Below are 21822 nucleotides of genomic sequence, written 5' to 3'. Positions count from 1 at the left end.
CTCTCAGTTGGTGGCGCCACTGTGAGGTTGCAGACCTGAGGAGGCCAAGCCTTGCTGTCTCTGGGGTTGGCCTGATGCGCTGCTCTCTGCCGTGTGTCCAGCCAGCCTTCGGCTCCTGCCATCGTGCATTCCCTCCCTACTGCCGCATCCTCCCCTCCACAGTGGACTCCATCCCTCAAAACTCAAAGCCAAAATTAACCCTTTTCACCTAAAAGTTGGTTTTTTCCAGGTATTTTATCACAGCAAGAGAAACTAAGCCATACATCCAGCAACCCCTGGCAGATCACAGGCAGAGGCTAAAATGTTGTATTCTCCACCTAAAGAAAGAAAACAATTTGCCTCTGCCCGTTTATCATGAAAAAGGAATGGAAGCCGGTGGTGATAGCACACACCTTTAATCCTGGCACTCGGGAGGCAGAGGTAGACAGATCTCTGAGTTCGAGGTCAGCCTGGTCTACAGAGCAAGTTCCGGGACAGGCTCCAAAGCTACAGAGAAACCCAGTCTCAAGTGGAGGCGGAAGTATTTTCAACAATGAAGACCAACATTCCAATATACTTCAGGGCTGTTAAGTTATGGAAGACACACAAACAAGCAGAGGCCAGTGCAGGATCCTAAGGAGGTGTGTGCCCTGGTTCTCTTTGTTCCTGGCACACAGCTCTCAAAACTCTGGAATTTCCTGAATAAAAGTGACAGGTTTGGGGAGAGGGAGGGCTGGACGCTCCTTCTGTTCCAGGTAAACACTCTATCATCGAGACCCTCCCTGTCTCTACTTTGTACTAATGAGATAATCTTTTATTATTATATTATTATTATTTACATCTGTATGTGTGTTCCCGTGTGTGGTATGTGTGCAGAGGCCTGAGGTTGACACTGGGTATCTCCCTCAATTTCTCTCCACCTATATTGAGCCCCGATGGTTTGCTGAACCCTGAGTGTACTGTTTTGAGCTAGTCTGGCTAACAAGCCTGCCCCCAGGATCCCATCTCTGTGCCCCACGTGCTGGGGTTACAGATGGGTTGCTATACCCACCTGCCTTTGGGTTCTAGGCATCAGAACTCTAGCCTCGTTCCTCTCTAGCACTGACAAGGTAACTCTTGGCAGACCCCCAGGTGATAACCCCTGGGTGGGTAGAAGCTCTTCTCTAGAGACCACAGCCCAGGTAGGAGCTTGTAGCACCCAGCTCCACACTTCACCCTCTGGTGCTGGAGATTGGTTGCCGGTTGCCCGTGTGATGGAACCTCCATTAAAAACGATCCGATGGTGGAGTCCAGGATGCTCCAAGCATGGCGGGCAGTGTGGCAGGCAACCCGCTCGGCACTCCTCAGACTGTGTCTTCTGCGCTCTTCAGTGTCCTTCATAATGAGCCGTTAACAGTGTGCCCAGCAGTGACTGGGCATGAGGAGCCACGTGGCCAGTTACCAAGCACAACTGTGTAGCCAGGCCAGGTGGAGTGGAGTGACATCCTGGCGACCAGAGGGTCTGAGCCCTCATGTGTACACAGTTTGATGCTGTCTGCTGGGCCGAAGGACCAGCTGGTGTGAGGAAACCACACATGCACCCCAGGGCCAGTGTCAAGAAGGTAAAAAGGAAACACCTCGGCCACTGATACCTACTTATAGACCCAGCTTCTACAATATGCAAAAGGGCCCCGCTCAGCAACAAAGGCATTAGACTAAGATTTTAGGGTTGTTTTTATAGTCTTAAAGGGAGACGAAAACAAATACTATTATTCTGGAAAAGAAATGATCATTATTTATTCAAAGTGTAAAACAATGTCTGCGGGGCGCCATCCTGTCCAGCAGGAATGAACCCCACCAAAAACGAGAATTCCTTCTCTGGTCACATCTTTATTTGGAGCATTCCCTTGAGGAAAATTGGGGGAAGGGACGATAGAGCAGGGACGAGAGAAAGCTTAGAGAGAGAGCGTTGGGCCCCGAGGCAGCTGCTTTTAAACGGTGGAGCGGCTTGAACGCTGTCCTGATTGGTTAATGCCATTCTGCTGGTCTGAGCATGTGCAGGCAAGGGTGCAGGCAGGGTTGTTCAGCCCCACGTGGCTACCTCCAAACTGCAGGACCACCTGTGCCTCCAGGTGGCTCCCAACATCTCCCCCTAATTATTGTCTTTAAGAGCAATAAGGCAAAACTATTTTCCAATCTGGTCCCCACCTAGACGCAGCATGCCAAGGATATCTGCTCCCACCCATCCCCAAGGAGGGAAAAGGCAAAATAGAGTCAGAGATAAGAGGTTGCACAGGGTGTTGCTCAAGTCGATGGTGTGAAACAGCTGCTCTTGACACCGCCCAGAAGGTCATCTCTGCTGTCTCCGCATGAATCTTCCACAGCAGGACACTCAGCATCCACTGGGTCGTCTTCTTTATCTCTCTGGTCGGTCTCGCTGGCATCCAGATGTATGTCAGCATTCCTAGAAAAACATAAACAAAACTCTCCTCCCAAATTAACATTTAAGAGTATTAAAAACTCTCAGTGTAAAAATTCAGCACAATCAGTACTGGAAGTAGGCTGGTTTTGAACTTAGAGATCTGCAGGTCTCTGCTTCAAAAAGCAAATCTTGTTTGCCTGTACCAGCAAAATTTTGAATTAAAAATTAAGTGTAAAGAATGCAAGAGAAATCCTTTCTCTGGGGGAAGCTGTCACTGGTAGTGTAGTCCCCCTCTATTGTTTAAAAACCAAAGCAGTTGTCACTGGGAATTGAACTCAGGACCTTTGGAAGAGCAGGCAATGCCCTTAACCGCTGAGCCATCTCTCCAGCTCCCCTATTTAGATGGAAAAACCTCTAGGTAACATTGTTTATCTCACCAGGTGCCTCAGGCAAAAGGTCCGCCTTTCTTTGTTACCTAGGATACGTTAACCAGGTAAACATGCCTTTATTATGATAATCACGACCAGTTCTTTAAGGGAGAATGGGCGTAGCATCGATCTGGCTACTTCCTGCTGACGAAGGGACGTTGTTTAGGGGATAAATGTTTTTATCTGACTGAATTTTTGGCGACAAATGTTTTTATCTGACTGAATTCTTGGCGACCTTGACTGAGGGCGGCAGCAGCGGACAGCGGCGGCTCCGTCTCTGAGGCGCGGCCCACCGTGGTGCGCTCCGCATGGCCCAAAGGCATGGCTCCGCCCCGGGCCGTGCGCGGGCTCGCCGTTTCACCTCAGGCAATGAACTCGCACCACCGGCTGTGAGCCTTTTCCAAGCTCCGGCGAGGGGGGGCATCCGCCCACCCGTGGGGGGGCTTCTCCTGCCCGGTCCGCCCGCGCGCAGAGCCCCGTTCTCTGGGAACTCACCTCCCCGCTCGCCCATGTTGCTATGGAAACACAGTTTTTCCGCAGAGCCGATTCAGCTCCTCTCTGCTTTCTATGGCGCCGCTGCTCACCACGCAGCTTCCGCCTCAGTCAGGCGAGTCCGCTCAGGTGCTGAAAAAGTCCTCCAAAAACCATAGCCCCGCCAGAAGGCCGGGACATATAGCCTCTGATGTCACACGGACTTTAGTCTGCCCGTCGGACCTGGCTGTTCGCAGGCCTCCAGCAAACTCCCCGCCAGCAACTGGTTGCGTCTCCCTCCTGAGTAGCTGGGATCACAGGTGTGCACCACCGTGCCTGGCCCACTTCCGTGTTTCTAATCAGGCATTACCGCTCAAAGGCGGGCCGGCTGCCGCCAGCACTCTCAGCACGATCAAGCAGCTTGTCTTTCTCAGTCAAAAAATTAAAGTTTTTTGTACGTGAGAGCCAGAGACTGAGCTCTCTTATCAAAATTAGGCGAAAATCACCTCAGAAACTCTGTGGCTCTTTAAGAACAGGGAAGGCAGTCTTAGAACACGATCAAACTCGCCTCCCTACGAGACTGTTGCCCCGAGTCTCTTATCAGCGAGTACGCACGGAGGAAGCCGCGGATCTCCCAACCGTAAACCTCGCCCTTTTTGCTGCTGTTTACATTCCTCCTGCACTGAACTTAAGGGATTTTTCTTCCCCGTTGCTTTCTGTACCTTCTTTCAGATACCTTAACTTTGATTTTTTTTGTATTTTCTTTTCTATTTAGGCCTATCCTTTGAAATTCCTTTTTACATTTCTTTTCCTCCCCTTTCTGGGGATTTCAACCGACGTCACTCACCGCTCCATGTTCTCAGAGTTCTGAAATTCAAGGCTCTCTGTGCTGGTGTCTGATCTTGGCTTTTTCTCCCGGGCTTTCTCAGGGTCCCCCGGCGTAGTTGTCAGGGTCCCTCAGCGTCCCGGAGTTTCGAGCACCAGTTGCGGGGCGCCATCCTGTCCAGCAGGAATGAACCCCACCAAAAACGAGAATTCCTTCTCTGGTCACATCTTTATTTGGAGCATTCCCTTGAGGAAAATTGGGGGAAGGGACGATAGAGCAGGGACGAGAGAAAGCTTAGAGAGAGAGCGTTGGGCCCCGAGGCAGCTGCTTTTAAACGGTGGAGCGGCTTGAACGCTGTCCTGATTGGTTAATGCCATTCTGCTGGTCTGAGCATGTGCAGGCAAGGGTGCAGGCAGGGTTGTTCAGCCCCACGTGGCTACCTCCAAACTGCAGGACCACCTGTGCCTCCAGGTGGCTCCCAACAACCACACATGCACCCCAGGGCCAGTGTCAAGAAGGTAAAAAGGAAACACCTCGGCCACTGATACCTACTTATAGACCCAGCTTCTACAATATGCAAAAGGGCCCCGCTCAGCAACAAAGGCATTAGACTAAGATTTTAGGGTTGTTTTTATAGTCTTAAAGGGAGACGAAAACAAATACTATTATTCTGGAAAAGAAATGATCATTATTTATTCAAAGTGTAAAACAATGTCCTATTTGATCTGGAACTTGCATTTCTGGGAATTGACCCCTCCCCCGATGCTACACACACAGTTATATTTAGGATAATTAATGTGGGCCAGGTATGGGATGCACATCTTAAGCTCAGCACTAGGGAGGCGGAGGCAGAGGCAGGTAGACCTCTGTGAGTTCGAGGCCAGCTTGGGCTACATAGAGAGTTCCAGGAAGCCAGAGATACATAAAGAAACCCTGTCAAAAAAAAGGGGGGGGAGGGAGGGACAGAGGGGAGGGAGAGAGAGAGAGAGAGAACTGGATAAAAACACATACCGATGAATGCAAGCGTCCCGAGGCGGTCAGGACATCTGCACTCTTACACTCTAAGGTTGGGAACAATGGCTGAGTGCAGGAAAAGGTGCCCACTGTTAAGCAGCTTGGGCTTGCCTCTGTATCTGGGAAAGGTGGACAGGCCTGACCAGTGGCATCTCCTCCAGGCTGGGGCACACTTTTCTAATTTCCTGAGAAACCGAAACCTTTCCAACATAAAGATGGGATCCCAAGCTCACGTGAGGCTCAGCCACGGCTACCCACTAAATACTGAGAATACTGAATAGACTACTGAGCCTCGACAGGAAGAATAGGACCATCTCTGCCTTCCTGCGCTGGAGGGGTAGCCGTGCTCTGCATGCAGGAGATGGTCACCGGATGACTCCACAGACAGACTGCATTCCACCAGCTCAACCCCACTGTGTGTGGTGACTGAGAGCCCTCCACATGTAGATGAAGGGGAGGGGGACACACTGGTGGTGGCCAGTCACTCAAGCCATTTCCCCAAGAGGACTGTGACAGACAACCAGAGGCCACCTCCATTAAGTTCTACTTGACATCCAGTGGGGAACTGGCTCTCTGTGGGGTGCAGACTTTTCTGTGAACACCATCCCTGCCCTCGGGCACAGTGGGCTCCTCAGCTGAGGGACTGCTAACAGGCCCAGGCTGCTGTGGTCCTGGTGGCCAGGCTGGGAGGAGCTGGACTCCTGCTGGCGTGGGGGTAGAGAGCAGTGTTTGCTCACAACACACGGTTGGTAAGGAATTAGTTCTTCCTCCTCAAGTTTACTCTGGAGTCTTTCCAGAACAGGAGAGGAATGCACAGGGGCTAGTCCATGGAACAGGATGGGAAATGGCAGGAAGATGCAGCCTCCATTGCTCAGTATCTCCAGGTGTCAAAGAGAAGCCGGGAAGAGGCCAAGTCCTCCTTCCAGGAGGGCACCCAGGCCGACTGGCTGCTCCTAGTGCCTTCCCCCTGGCTCTCTCCCTCCAGAGTCTAATGTGACAGGAACTGCAGACCAAAGAAGATAATGAACCCTACTCGTGGGCAGAGAACTGGACTTAAGGACTGAAGGAGAAGAAGCCTCCCCCACCACACATGCATGCATGTACGCACGCACACATGTACACATGCATGCACACATGAGCGCATCCTCACAGATATGAGAAAACAAACACTTCCAAGGACTGGCTCTTTTATTCTTTCCTCAGTCAACTCTATGCAGAACATTCCAACAGGCACGGAGGAAAAATAATTGCAGTTCTAAAGCTCAATCTGCCCCAAATCTGTATTTCATGAAGTCATGCCATGACCTTAAAAAAAAAAAGGAAAGCACTGGAGATGGAGTTAAGGTCAGAGCTGAACATGAACCTGAAACCGCGGCACGGGCAAGGCTTTGCAGAAGGCTAGGGTGACCCATGAGGCTGGAAATATTCAAGTCCTATGAGGCTCCTGAAGAAAAGCTGGGGTGCAGTCAGTGGCTCTCGATCTCCTGCCTGATCTCGGAGATGTATGGGTGGTCCTTGCCGTGAGCTACTTCCATGATAGCAATGGCCTAGGAAAGGGAAAGACATGGGGCAGATGAGCCCGGCCCAGGATCCCGGCCGCTGCACCCAGTTCAACCGCAGTCCGTGCTTCAGGATGCGGCATGCAAGCCACCTCTCACAGCCTCTTCCTCCTCCACCTCCTCCTCCCCTCCTCCATCTCCTCCTCACTTCCCCCTCACCTTGCAGATAACCCAGGAGAAGCCCAGAGGGCCTCACCTCAGGACATGCTTCTAACCCACCATTCTAGACATTTTTGACTCACTGATGTTTTCCAATGGTGACCTAACTAGGCACTATTTCCTGGCGTCACTGAGACAATAGACAGGACATCAACAGAAAAATCACACAACTCACATTTCATCCTAGTCAGACCCTGGTTCTTTATCTGGGATGTGGGGTGTGACCCCCGCTTCCCCAAATTCTCCACAGACGTTTTGGGAAATGCAAGGAGTGGGTGGGGTGGGGTGGAGGGGTGCTGGGCTAGACTGTGGATGCAGTGTTTATACAGAGTCTCTCAAAGAATCACAGATGAATGAACTCTGAAGTCACACTGCACTGTCAACATCCACATAACACAGAGCTCCTACTTCTCAGGAGGATGACCTGGCTCCCGTGTGGGATCTCAATACGGAGAGCAGGCCTGGGTGACGGCTCAGAAAGTAAAGTGCCATCTCAAGCACAGACCCGAGTCCTGGACCCACAGAAGGAAGTTGAGCATGGTGGCACAAGCTTATAAAATAACCCTGGCACTGGGGGTGATGGGTGAACTTTAGAACTCAACGGCAGAGCAGCCTGCCCAAATCTGTGACCTCTGAGCCACCAAGAGACTCCGCCAACAATGTGAACTGAGGAACTACACCGGAGGCTCCCTTCTGGCCTCCATATTTATCAGTACACCTGTACGCATGCACATGCATGCCTACACATGTGTACACACACACACCAATGGAACATGCCTGGGGGCCCTGTGCCTTTCAAAGCTACTTGAAGGGCCACTGTGCACCTAGACTCATCTGAGCCCTCCACGTCAGGAAACTACCTTATTGCTGGAAGAGGAACCCCTGTGTGACGGGCTTCCATGAATGGAGATCAGTTAAGTTTATTTCAGAATTTGCCCAGGCAACATCCCAACACTGAGTGATGTACTAGATCCAGCCCGTGATTTCGGACCAGTCATTGGATTCCAATCTGAGATCCAGTCCTCCACTCTCCCGGTCCAGCCCCCTTGCTGTGTGCACTCCTATCCTGAAGGGCCAGGTCAGATAAAGAGCAGGCTTGGCAGCAGACCCCACCTCCATCTGCAGAAAGCATCCCAGAATGCCACGGCCAGAGGGTAGCCTAGAGCTGCTCCCCCTCCACTCCTGCGGTCACCGGCTCCCCTGGCACAAGGGCACTCAGCAGACTTCACTGCCGGGACGCCCCAGTCCCCAGCTCCACGTACCTTCTTCAGAGCCTTCTCCCCAGCAGCCTTGTTCTCCAGGCCCATGTACAGTCTTCCCAGCTTTAGCCACATGGAGGCCACGTTGAGGGAGTACACAGGGTAGTGCTTACTGGAACGGGAGGAAAACAGGTCACCACATCGGAGGCTGCCCAGCTCTCTACAGCAGCCGGGCTTCCCCAGAGTCCAAGTCCTGGCCCGAGTGTGGGAATGGGCTCGTTCGTACACACCGTCAGAGACGCTGTAGGTGCTCTGTGGTGTGTGTTCAACTGAAGCTCCCTCAGAATGCTGGGGAAATCCTATCATGATGTGTGTATAAACACACCCAGCCCACTTTTCTATTTCAGCTATGCTCAGACCGAGACACTGGGGAAGTTGTCAAGCAAATACTACTTCCACATGGGCAGCAACCAGGCCTTCTCCTTCCCATCAGACAGACAGGCCACACACACACACACACACACACACACACACACACACACACAGACGCACACTCACACGTGTGTATGCTCACACTTGCACATGTTCACAAACACAGTCTCTGAACAGCCCAACTGTCTGCTATACCCTAAGCCCGCAGAAGCCAGAACACTGGGTTCATCTCTCTGCTCTCTAGCAGAGGGACCAAGTGTCCGGGTCAGGTTTTCTCTCTGCTGTGAGCTCAGGCCTGCCTGATGGGGTTTGCTAAGAAAGAGCCGTTTCCGTGGGAACACAGCCCAAGATATAGTTGTAGGTGAGCGTGGAAGATGTGTTCATTATCCGTGCTGATCATCTGAACTCCCAGGCAGAAGAAGGCAAGCTGCCTAGAGAAGCCTTGGGTCTGCAGCTCCCCCAACCCCCAAAGCTTAGGAAGGGGCCAATGACTACTGCTGTCTGCCTGTGTCCCTCTCTGAGGAAGGTTAGAGATCAGTGAGCTTCCTCATCCCTCCTGGAACAGTGGAAAGGTCAGAGGTCCCCAATTTAGCTCATTCGAGGAGCAAGTTTGCAGAGTTGGCCTCCTCGTTGGCTCCCCCTGCTGGCGATCCAGGGCACAGTAGGTAAGAGGATGGCAGAGATTAGAGGGAAAGCTTTATTTCCAGTCCTGAGTGTTAGAGCCTGGGCTTCTCAAGCTCACCAGCATTACCCGGCATACTCTGAGGGAAGGGGACTTCCAGTCTAACGCTCACACTGTTCCGGAGCCTATCCCCCAAATGCCTACTGTACAGGCTTTGGGGGGCTCTGCCGTGATGGGGCCTCAGCCTTGGAGTGGTTGGCCGGAGGCCGATGAGAAAGCTGACTTCCTGTCTCCCACATTAATGTCTGGTGACCCTCTAGGGTGGGCCATTTCTCTAAGTCATTACCACTACAGGTTGGAATCCCATCTTGTTTTATTCCACTCTGAGGAGGAGACCCCAGTAACCACAGCTGGCCACTGATCCTAGAGGTCAGTGGGACGCCACTGGCAGCTCAGTGTGTAAGGCAGAAGGGGGCGGTGTGCATGAGTCGTGGGGGGAAAGGCCTCTGGGATACCCCACCCCCACTTCCACTCACCAGGTCACAAGTGCTATTTAACATAGGAGAGGTAGGCACCTATTCTAGGCAAGACTCCTTCCACATAGGGCAGGACAAGGGGCGGGATGGGCCATGCTCATGCCGAGCCGCCCACCCCTTTCCACTCGGTGCTCACCTGTAGGGCTTGATGATCTTCTGCCCGTACCTCAGGGCTCCTTCCCAGTCCTGCATGTACAGGCAGACGCCCATGGCCTGGTACATCATGTGCAACATGTACACATTGCTATCCTCGAACACGGAGCTCATCTTCTCCTGGCTAAGCTCGCAGATCTCCAGCAGCTCACTAGGGGGTGCTGAAGGTCAAGGAAATGACGCATCCCAGGCAGGGCGGGGTATCTCAGACAGGGAGGGGCATCCCAGGCTGGGCAGAGTATCCCAAGTTAGGGGCGGAGCGCCCCAGGCGAGGAGGGGCATCCCAGGTTGGGCAGGGCATCTCAGACGGGGGAAGGGCATCCCAGGATGGGCAGGGTATCCCAGGAAGGGCGGGGCATCCCAGGCAGGGCGGGGCACCTAAGACGGGGAGGGGCACCCCAGGCAGGGCAGGTATGTCAGGCCACACACCCTTCACTCTGGGAAGAGTCAAGTCCAGAAGGGCTAAGAGAATTAAAGGAAATTGCAGTTTCCTTTCAGACACCAGGAAAAACCCCAGACCTTACTTTGCTAAGCAATGGACAGCACAGACCCGCAGTGAGGATGGAGCCCACCATCTTCATTGAAGCCCCAATGTCAACCAGGCTCTGAGCCCGAGCACCGCAGTGTTTCCCCAGGAGCATTTTAGGGAGCTGTGCCCCATGGAAGCTTCCCAAGCACAGGGAACAACTGCAACCCTGCCTTTCAAGAGCAAACAAAGTGTCACACGGGCCTGGTGGTGGCTGTTCGGGAGGCCAAGTTGGTGTAAGGCTCAAAGCCTGACTGGGTTATGGTAGGCCTTCATTATCAGCCTAGACCACACCATGAAAGCAGGTCTCAAAACTTGCAAAGAGACCGTGGGCAACACTTGAGTTACTGCCCAGCCCACCATCCTCCCCGTGGATCTCAAGAAACCACTAAAAAAAGGGGGAGGGGGGCACTGGTGACACACACCTTTAATCCCAGCATTTGGAAGGCAGAGTTTGAAGTCAGCCTGGTCTACAAGAGCTAGTTCCATGAGAGGATCCAAAGCTACAGAGAAACTCTGCCCCCAAAAAACAAAATAAATAAATATATAAAAATAAAAGTAAAAAGGTTAAAGACAAAGTTCAGAGGCAGAGCATATACAAGGCTTCAGGTTCAATCCCTAATTCTGAGGTAAGAAAGGGAGGGAGGGAGGGAGGGAGGTGGGAGGGAGTAAAGGGAAGGTTTTAAATTCGGTCCTCTGGGATGCAAATTCCAGCTCCTTTCAAATCCCAAGAACACACTGTGCTACTGTGTGAGACCATGGATCCGGGCGATCAAAACCCCAGCCAAGTGTCCCTGCTGTCCACAAAGCTCTCTCCCATTACTCTAGGTGGCAATGGCTGCTAGTCAGTATCCTGAGCAAAGCAAGGTTCTTAGCCCTGTGCCTACTTGTACTAAAACATCAGCACACACGGCTCCTCCAGGGGGTAGCTTTCTCCCAGGAGGCACCCCAACCACTGTAGTCTAGTGAGGACAGCACCCTGGGCTGCTGGCATCTGTCTTCCCACAAGAGACCTCCTCCCTTCCTTATTCAAAACCTTACTCCCACGCTCTCCTTCTCCCTTCCTCCAGCTTCCCATCGCCCCCTGCCAGTGAGAGACAATAGTACAGCAATACACCCAGATGGGACCCACGCCCAGATGGGACCCACGGAAAGGTTATATTTGTAGTGCTTGGCCCTTCGGAATTCCTCAATGACGTTGCGCGCGTATCTGACCATGTCTCGGACGGCTTCTGCCTGTGGTGGACTGCTGAGCTTCCGGATTTCCACCTTGGCCTTGTCCTGAGGGGGATGAACACAGTGTGAGGTGCCCCTCCAGGGCGAACCGCTCAAATCACCCCTGCGTTCTCACAGAGGCCGAGGCTTGGGCTCTGGGTCTAAATGAAACCCTACTCTGTTCACTTTTCACAAAACCATACATAGGAGCTTTCTGGCCAGTCTCCTGAGGCAGGATCCCAAGAGTGTTTTCTATGGGCGGAGGTCTGCACTCGCCCGCCCGTCTAGAAGTCAGGAGAGACCAGTGACTAGGGCTGGCCTTGAAAATCTATAATGTGGGCTGTGTAGGACCTGGACGCAAGTTCAAGAAGCCTGAGCCTGATTGTGCGTGGCTATCCACGTGCAGGCCAGAGGTCAGCTTCAGATGCCATTCGTCAGGTAGCTTCACCTTGTTTTGCTGAGTGGGAGTTGTGTATATGTGTGTGGGGGAGGGGGGCTGGAGTGGGCTCCCAGCAGGGACCCGGTACCTGTGTGCACCCTTCTCCTCTGCCCATCAGCGAACTGACCTTGTCCTTGGTGGTACACTCCTGGCACTCGCAGGTGAAGAAATAGGAGTCTCTTAACCGGTCGTTCCTGTCTTCCGTTGGATACAGCAGGTCAATATAGCTAGTGAACACCTAGGGTACAGAAGGCCGGTGTCTGCAAGAGGAAATGCAATTCCTACCCTCTGTGGCTTTGCAAACCTCTGACACGGATGATAGGGAGAGAAAGCAAGCAGGGTCACTCAGGGTCACAAGACTTTCTTCAACACTGGATCTCTTCGAAGGCTGTGGAACTGTGTCTATCTCTGTAGTGGTGAGATGGTCTATAGGCTCAGTCCCTAAACCGGGAACTAAGAGATGGGAGGACCCTTCACCTTCTCTCACCAAAAATCAGGCCAAGGACCTGTCCTGGGCTCAGGGACAGGAGCAAGGGCCTCAGGCCTCCGCCTGGCCCTATTTACTTCTCTTTATATCCTAGCCTGCAATGGCTCCAGGCCCTCACTGCTGTTTCTGCTGGGTGTGTGCAGGGGAGAACGAGGCCTTACACATCCAGGTCTGTTCACCTGTCCTCCTGACATCAGGCAATAGAGCGCAGGGGGCGGGGCAGGGGGTTCTGAGTAGCCTAGGGGGTGGTGCACTAAACATGGCTTCCAGGATACAAGTGACTGTGGCCTCACTCAGCAACAGCTGTGACCCTGACGCCAAGGAACACAGAAGGGTTCCTTCATCCTCCTGGTATTGCCTGTTACAGAATGGTCTGGAATGAAGACCTAAAGCCTACAGAGAGAAGGCCAGCCCTTGTGGTTGTGCCCCAACAGTCCTTTCGACTTTGCAACGTGATGCTATTATATAGCTCATGCCTGTGAAACATACACCAGTTTTAAAAAAATAAATCACGAAGATCTGATAATATTTTAAATGTTTATGAATCTGTGTTGGGGGCTTTCTCAGCTATCCACGTGCGGCCTGCAGGGTGGTGCCCATCACCTATTCACAGGGACGGCAATGTCTGCACCCCTCACACCTGGGCACTGTCCAAACATCACCAGTGTGGCAGGGTCCACGAGCCACACTGTGTCATTCAGTCAGGGACAACAGCACAAGGTGGTAGCCAGTCCCTCACTGGTGCCTCCCTGGCTCAAGAGGCAGGCCTGGGGCATATCTTGGTTCCATCTAATACCTGGAACCCAGAGGAATTGGCTCCTTTCCGTCTGCAGACAAATAACCCCGGAAGTACTGACTTCTCCAAACTGAAGTCACCACAGAAACAACCCACAACTGTATACCAACAAAGAAAGAAAAACACCAGCCAGCCAGGCCCTGCTACACAGGTGTGTGACTCCTTGCCACGATGGGGAGACAGTGCAACAAAGGGACGCGTCCAGAAGATGGCGACAGAGGCCACTCCAGTGGCACCGTCCAAGGCTCACACAGCCTGTCCAGGACAGGCCATTTGCCTCTCTGGTCAGTCTATGGAAGCCAGGGTTGGGCATTTTACTCTGCTTTGGTTTCAAAGGGGCCCAAGGCTCTTCTCCACACACCACTCAGTATCCTGGCTCCAGACTGGACGCCCACCTCATGCGGGGCTTAGCAAAGAAGGAAGGGGCATAAATGTTAGCTGTGGAGCCCTGAGAAATGGAAATCAAAGCTTTCTGTCACTTAGCACGGACATGTCCCTCAAAACAGCAGTGTCGGTTCAACCAAAACTGAACCTAGAAAGCGTAATCACACAAGGTGGACACGTGACCACAGCATCAGAAAGAGAAGCAGTCCAGGGAACAGGTGATGAAGCATGTCTCTCTCTATACCCCACATTAAGGAAGGAAGCTGGAGCCTCCTGTCCCCAAAGTGCCTCTACCTCCCTGAGCTGGGCATGCACCTGGCCACGGTCTCTTTCTAAGAAGAGAACCTCAAAGACATGCCACTTGAAGCCGAGCCTCACCAGGTCTTGCTGGGCTATCTGCTTAACAATGTGCTGGTTAACACTGCCAACTAGACAGGGTTGTGCCCACAAAACCAGAATCTTCCTTCCTTTGTTCCTTCACTTAGCTGCTTTTGTTGAGCATTCTCCTACCTCAAGAGAAGTGACAAACCCAGACAACGATGTTTAGTTTCGTGGAGGAAGAACTCACCAGCCACTGTCTCACATCGGGTATGCACAGACTATAAATCCTGGCTAAGAACTTAACTGAAGGGGGTTGGAGAGATGGCTCAGTGGTTAAGAGAATTTGTTCAATCCCCAGCACTTACATGGTGCTGTAGAGCCAGATCTAGGGGATCCACAGGCATGCACATGATATGCATACATACATGTATACATACATGCATGCATACAAGGTGTTCAGATACACAAAGTAAAAATGAATAAATTTTGGGGGGAAGAGTTTAATTCAAATTTATTTCTTGTTTCTGTCTGGTCTAAGCAAATGGTGAGCACCCATGTATTCACCAAGCGACATCAAACCAAGTCCCAAACCTGACAGATAGCCCAGGAAAGGCCCAGGGCCCATACAGCTTAGCTGCATGGGTCACTATGGCGATACCACGTAGACTGGGCCGCTCTGCCTGTCACAACAGCCTGAATCCAGTGCCCGACCGCCAGGTCTGCCGTCTCACCTCATCGCCCGGGTGAATCTCCTGTACGGCTCTGACTTCGGCCACAGTCCCTTTGTAGGTCACAATAACATTAGGGCAGCAGCTGTGGTTCATCAATGCGACACTGTCAATCAAAAGAGGAAACCCAGTTGTCCGAAGGCTGCGGGAAGACTGCTGAACTGACTCACGGCTTACCTGTCTGATGGCTGAGAGGGATGGAGTCTCCGTAAGATGGTTAAAAGCACACACACAACTGAGACTATTCTAAGAGAATGCTCTCTGTGCATTTAGAATAATACCTGGCCTTGCTGGGTTTTGTTGTCTTATTTTGTTTTGTTTTTTAAGACAAGGTCTCACGTAGCCCAGGGCGATCAAGAATTCAGCCTTAGCCAGGTAGCCAGGGGTGACCTTGACACCTTGACCCTCTTGAGCCACTGTGCCCAGTTTACATAGTGCTGGGGCCCAAACCCAGGGCTTCATGCATGCCAGGCAAGCACAGTACCAAGTGAGCCACACCCTCACTTGCCTAACACGTTACTCCACCAACATATTCAGATAGGAAATATGATCTCTAAGCGATATGTGAAAAGTAGCAACTACCGGAGTATTCCTTCTGGACAGGCTCAAACAACAATGCCGGCAGCTGGCTGCCCCCAGGTACACACGGGCGTGAGACAAAGGGGCTGTCTTTCTAAGTGGATCATTTCTCAAATGTTCCCTTCAGATGTCGAGAAATGCCAGCTGCTTGCGGGGAACGGGGGCTGTGATCCCCGCCCCAGGACCCAGAGAAGCACCTCGATCTCCAAATCTGGGAAATTGGGACATGGCCTCTCCCGCTGCTCACTGTCTGCTTTTTAGGGACAGTGACAGAGACTCGCCTAGGCGAGGTGCTTTGAGCTTTCTGATTATATCAAGGTCAAAGTTCTAAGAACAGAAACTTCTAAACTACAGGGGAAGGTGCTTGATCTCACAAATGCTGCCTTTGAAATCACACACTCATGTGATTTCAGCCCCAAAGGATTTTTCCCCAATTAAAAACGCCCAGCAACTGGGGCTTATGCGCTTGTGGGCACACCTGTCCATGTGTACGGCCACTCAGAGCACCAGCACTGCCTGACCCCAGGAGACCAGACAGAACCCTTCTCTGGCTTGCCCCAGAATGCAAAAAAGGAAAGGGATCTCAGAACCATTGCAGGTGGACTGCCCCAGAGTGCCTGTTCGGGGGTGGGGGACTGACTCTGCCTCTCTCCTGCCTACCAGAGCCCTAAGGAGAGTGGGTGACTGGCTTTACATCCGGGGTGGACAGACAGCCAGTTCTTGGTCTTGTTGCCGGGGAGGTACATCTCCACCTTGTACTACAGCCTACTTAGATTCCTAACCAGGATGCAGGGATGCACAGGGCATCAGGCCCCAGGGTGTCTGCTAAGCAAAGTTTCCAAAGGTCATGTTAAGAGCCAAGCAGAGCAGGCTTCTAGAACCATCTTGGAGAAGGGTTAGCCCGCTTTCCCTCCCTCTCTCCCTCCCTCCCTCCCTCCCTCTCTCTCTCTCTCTGAACAGTCTGTTAAACATGGTGGTGAGGGCACTAAGAAAGATAGCCAAGCAACGCAGTATCCGGGATTGCCACATCTGGCCACCATGGGAGACAGTGAGGCCACAAATTCAGACCCCTCAGACATTCATAAACAGTGGCCAATGTGCAGAGCTCAGCTCAGCACCGAGGTTGTCCAGGCTGTCCTCACAGTATCCATGCCTGTTCTCTTCTCTGTTCTTGTCCCAGCTATGGAAGCCTAAGAGTCCCTGCTGAAAGGCATGCTGGTCCTCAGCAAGCTTCTGCCTGAAGCTGACCACACCTTGGCCCCAGGGCCAACGCCAGTAGCTCTCCCTCCTGTAAGAGCTGCAGGAACCAGGGCCTGCTCACTCAGGTCCCTTCCTTCTGACTCCCCTGATGCCTGCAGCCGGCAGCAGATAAACACACCAGGAACCCGTGGATGGCAGGTGAGGAGCAGATGGCATCCTTGGCACAGTGTGGATCAACTCAGGGCATACAGAGGCTCCCCTGGCCACCTGTGAAGTAGGGACCAATCACTCTGAATTTCCATGAACAACAGAGCCATGAAGACTTCCACATTAGCTAGCCTTTCAGGGAGCATCCAAATATCCCTGAAGTCACGGGGAAACGCCTGGTAACACTGAAACTTTTCTCCAGTCACTGCGTCCCTCCAGCCCAGCGTCCATCCGTCCCTCCGGCCCAGCGTCCGTCCCTCCGGCCCAGCGTCCGTCCCTCTGGTCCCTCTGGCCCAGTGTCCGTCCCTCCGGCCCAGCGTCCGTCCGTCCCTCTGGTCCCTCAGGCCCAGCATCCCTCCGGCTCAGCGTCCGTCCCTCCAGCCCAGCGTCCGTCTGTCCCTCTGGCCCAGCGTCCCTCCCTCCGGCCCAGCGTCCGTCTGATACTCCGGCCCAGCGTCCGTCCCTCCAGCCCAGCATCCGTCTGTCCCTCCGGCCCAGCGTCCATCCGTCCCTCCAGCCCAGCGTCCATCCCTCCGGCCCAGAGTCCGTCCCTCCGGCCCAGCGTCCGTCCCTCCGGCCCAGCGTCCGTCCGTCCCTCTGGTCCCTCAGGCCCAGCGTCCGTCCCTCCGGCCCAGCATCCGTTCCTCCGGCCCAGCGTCCGTCCCTCTGGTCCCTCCAGCCCAGCGTCCGTCTGTCCCTCTGGCCCAGCGTCCCTCCCTCCGGCCCAGCGTCCGTCTGATACTCCGGCCCAGCGTCCGTCCCTCCAGCCCAGCGTCCGTCTGTCCCTCTGGCCCAGCGTCCGTCCAGGCGGTGCCACTTTCCACTGGCATTTTCCAAAACGGGCAGCTGGGCAGGAGCTGACATAACCATGACTAACTCTTGCATCGGCAATTAATGTCTCCCTTTGAGCATAAGAAACAAGATTTCCAGAGCCGCAGGCCTGCAGAGAGTGCGCTTCCCAGCAGGCCACAGGGTGTTCCTCTCTGCACTGATACTCCTTAACAACAGCCTGGGCCCAATGGGATGTCACCGCCATCCTCTGCTACCTGCCACCTTCGGATCCTCAAGTGTAGGGGAAATATTTTGAAATCTGGCAGATTAAAAAGCTGTCTTAATTCACTTGGCGTTTCATGCCTGCCCCACGCAGCCGGGTGGGTTATGTAAAAACCAAATTAACGCTAAATAAGTACAAAGGGGAAGGAACGAAGTCAGACTCAACCTACTCAGGGAATATCGCTGATCCCAAATGAGAGAGCTCTTCGTCTTCAATGGTGAAGCCATTGCAGTTCACCTGCAGTGAGATGGGGAGAAAGAGAGAAACCTCCGGTTACAGCTCCCCCACCCCAGCTGCACAGCACCTCTTCAGCCCGCGCCAAATCAGCCAAGACAAGCCTTGGTGGCGTGGAAGCTGCCCTTGCAGCATGGCATCCTCTGTCCAGTAAAAATACCCAACGGCTCTGAGCATCTACAAACGGAAGCAGACGTGCTGCTGTCAGAGCTCCTCTCTGCATGGCTGCCCGCAGAGCTGCAGTGGAGGACACTGTGGGAACACGCGATGGGCTTCTGGGAGGGAAGTCTTGTTCCTATGCTTGGGTAGTCAGACACTCCAGTGAGACCACAGTGTGTGTGTGTGTGTGTGCATGACTCAGATACTATCCCCAAATTATTTGTCCTTAGAAAAGGAATCTGGTGACCCAATGTCTACCTCAGAAGGTGAGGTGATAAGTTCAAACCCTTCACTCATCTATGGAAGTGTGGTCCCTTCCTCTGAGAGGTGAAGAAACCAAGAACCCCAAGGCAATGATGTTTCAGCCAAATCAATCTCTGGTCCCTCTCTCATCTTTGAGAAGAATCATTGCTTTTAGAACACTGAGGACATAAGGTTAGAATCGGGCTGGGGAGATGGCTCAGTCATAGCCCCGCAAGCATGAAGACCTGAATTTGATCCCTAGAAGTCATGTAAAAGAACGCTGGGCATACAGTGTAATCCCAGCCCCGGGGAAGTGGAGACAGACAGACCCCTGGAGCTCCCAGGCTGTCTGCCTGGCCTAACCAGAGAGCCCCAGATCCCAGTGACTGGCCCATCTCAAAACACAAAGGACAGTTCTAGAGAAAGAACATACAAGGTTGGCCTCTGACTTCCTCACGTGTACGGGTGTGTTCACGCACGCGCACGTGAACACACACTCCCTCCGATGGCAGCTCTCACCACACTGGAGGTCTAGCTCAAGGTGAACAGGCTGAAAAGGATGGCTATGAAGGCCGATTCTGCACATTTCTCTTTCCACAGATAGCACAAGCATAGCGTGCAAGGCGCTTTACACAGAAAGATGATCAGGCAACTTTCAGAGGTTGGGAGAGAATCCCACAGGGGTTCTCTGTAAGTACCGAAAAGCTCAGGGATGGACAACTCAGTGTCTTTTTCTAGAGGATGGGAAAGGAACCAGCACTACAGTCACAAAGCCAGTCAGTGATGAGCGCCGAGGTGGCTGGGACTCATGGACTGCGAGCTGTGAACAGACCGACTTACTTCCTCCAGCTCCTAGGTTTCTTCCAACGAGCACTGCCGAGCACCATGTTGAGTGCCCCAGACCCACACCTCACAAACCCTCAGTATCGTGCTAGCATGAATGGAGCAGCCCACCTTACAAATAACCAGGGTTCCTGGGTCCCCACGGCAGAGTGAGCGGTTCAAGAATGTGCGAGACGTGAATGGCATAAAGGGAGTCACGGTTCACCCAGGACATTCTAACAAAGCCCGGCGTCTGCACACTAGACTACGCTTGCAACTCCTTTTAAAAAAATCTGTGTGAGAACTGGGGTGGGAGGGCTGTGTGGGAGGTTCAAGGGCAGCCTCTGCCATGGAGCTCACCTTCCACTTTATTTTACACAGGGTCTTGTTTGCTGCAGCCTAAGCCAGGCTTCCTGTTGGGCAAGCCTCTGGGGGGCTCTCCTTCTCTCCCTCTCATACTGCCCAAGGACCACAGCTGGGGTGACTGGTGCTCATGACGGCATCTGGTTTAACGGGGGTGCTGGGGTCTGAACTTGGGTCCCCACGCTTGCCTGGCCAGGGCTTCCCTCGCTCAGCCACCATCCCAGGTGTGCCATTTCTCACAATAAGCTGTGTCTAGTAACGAAGAATGTGGCAGTTTTACATAAAATTAAGACTACTGGAAAAACTTGGGAACCTTGGTGCATACCATAGTAAAGACTATGATTAATTTTACTTGCACTACTGAGGTCAAGAAAAAAGAGGAAGAAAAAGAAAGAAGAGGAGGAAAGAGGGAAGAGGAGGGGAGGAGGCGAGCACTGCAGGTTCATAAAATGCCCCAAAGGTCTGACATTCCTAAGTAGCAGCTTGCACCCTGTCTTTTCTGCACCCTGTCTTTTCTGCACCCCAACCAAGTGCATCCCTGGCCCTTTAACCAGGAGCTGCCAGCCCACATTCAGTAGTATGAACTGGGATTTTCTTGCGTTCCACAAAATTTCTTTAGCATGAACTCCATTCCTAGGTGTTACTGGCTAGCGAGGTATGGGGCAATAACTTTCTCCTGCTGGACTCGTGCCTCACGGTACCCACAACGGCTGGCAAATGTTTGCTAAATGAAAGAGAGAATGGGAGATTCCTGGGGTTCATGATCTGAAATTCCCAAACAATCAAGAAAAAATATGAAAAAAAAAGAACAAAGATATATCAAAACAGATGGAGGGATAGCCAGCTCCCCAGCCTTTGGGGGCTGAGCTGTGGTCCCCTGATCTGCAGCCCCTCTCTTTACCCCTTCCCACCCCACCCCTTATGCTGTGGGAGTGTGCACGCATGTTCTCTTACAAACATGCTGTGGGAGTGTGCACGCATGTTCGCCTACGGACATGCTATGGGAGTGTGCACCCATGTTCTCCTACAGGCAAGCTGTGGGAGTGTGCACGCATGTTCACCTACGGACATGCTATGGGAGTGTGCACCCATGTTCTCCTACAGGCAAGCTGTGGGAGTGTGCACGCATGTTCGCCTACGGACATGCTATGGGAGTGTGCACCCATGTTCTCCTACGGGCAAGCTGTGGGAGTGTGCACGCATGTTCTCCTACGGACCTAAGTGTCATCACGCTTCCTTCTGGAGAGGCAGTGGTGCTATTTGAGCCAAACTACATAGCAATTTTCCTGCCAGCCTCCCCTTCCCTTCTGAGATGTCCCTAGAGAAGAAAAGTGAACTTGTACATTAGAAAAGATGCATGGGCTATGGTTCTTTTTTCCCGAGTCAAACCAGGCGTAAGTGCCTTGCTAAAGCTATCTCATAATTAGCATTTAAACCAGATGCAGGCTGCACATCCAATACTCTCTCAGCCGTGCGCAGGTTTGCAGTGATTAAAGCAGCTCAGAGGGCTGCAGTCACCTTCAGCTGCCAGCTGCCGCTGAGTTACCTGACAAGAGCCTCCTCAGCTGGGTGAAAGGCTCAGCGCAGAACAGCACACACCAGCTGGAGCCGAGGCAAGGCCAGAGGGCGAGGTGGGCATGAGCCACACTTCCTTTGAGCTATAGCATTTTCTCCGGGGGCACTGAATTCCCCCTAAAACTCACACAAGGACTTTGTGGTGTGTGGGGCTTTGAATGTGGCTCAGTTGGTGGAGTGTTGGCCACTGGGTGTGGCGGTGCATACCTGTAATCCCTGCACTTGGGAAGCTTGTTGTCATTCCTGGCTACACAGTGAGTCTGAGACTAGCCTGTGCTACAGGAAAGCCTATTAAAAGGAAAACTGAGATGAAGCCGGCACATGGCACATGAACAGCTTTGAATGGATACTAAGATTTAATCAATGTAAAGGGTCATAAGGAGTAAATTCCTAGTGTATGCACACACCTGCGTGGGTTCCCTCAGGCACACACACACACAGACACACACACACACACACACACACACACACACACACACACACCTAATTTCATTTCCCCACATGTACACTTGACCTTTGATGTGAACATGGGGTGTGATCTGAGTCAAGTACATCAGCACACGGAAGGCCTACCAGCATGCATTGCACTGTTAAAGCAAAGGTCTTCTTGGCCATCGCCTGTGACAAACTACATTTGGCTGTTCTGCCTTCGTATAACCACGTCTGAGCGGGAAGAACCTCCTATATGTACCGTTTCCCAAACTCGGTCCC

At 52.7% G+C, this 21822-nt stretch overlaps 1 protein-coding gene and 1 pseudogene across 1 annotated transcript in view; both read right to left on the bottom strand.

Annotated features, from left to right (window-relative positions):
- Positions 1-3162: 3162 nt before the first annotated feature.
- LOC148121971 (Nuclear RNase P) lies at positions 3163-3352 on the bottom strand (annotated as a pseudogene).
- Positions 3353-6289: 2937 nt separating this feature from the next.
- The window catches only part of Smyd2 (SET and MYND domain containing 2), a 42307-nt gene continuing 26774 nt past the window's right edge, over positions 6290-21822 (bottom strand). The window contains exons 6-12 of the mRNA XM_048439469.3: positions 17885-17952; positions 14679-14781; positions 12087-12197; positions 11466-11586; positions 9763-9937; positions 8100-8208; positions 6290-6666 (exon numbers count right to left, since the gene is read on the bottom strand). Coding sequence (XP_048295426.2) covers positions 6586-6666; positions 8100-8208; positions 9763-9937; positions 11466-11586; positions 12087-12197; positions 14679-14781; positions 17885-17952 — 768 coding nt within the window. The 3' untranslated portion in view covers positions 6290-6585. The remainder of the gene's footprint in view (positions 6667-8099; positions 8209-9762; positions 9938-11465; positions 11587-12086; positions 12198-14678; positions 14782-17884; positions 17953-21822) is intronic.

This window comes from Myodes glareolus, chromosome 5 (assembly GCF_982192425.1).
Source record: "Myodes glareolus chromosome 5, mMyoGla1.1, whole genome shotgun sequence".
NCBI lineage: Eukaryota > Metazoa > Chordata > Mammalia > Rodentia > Cricetidae > Myodes > Myodes glareolus.
Note: the sequence above shows the minus strand (reverse complement) of the source record. Positions and strands in the feature narration are given on the sequence as shown.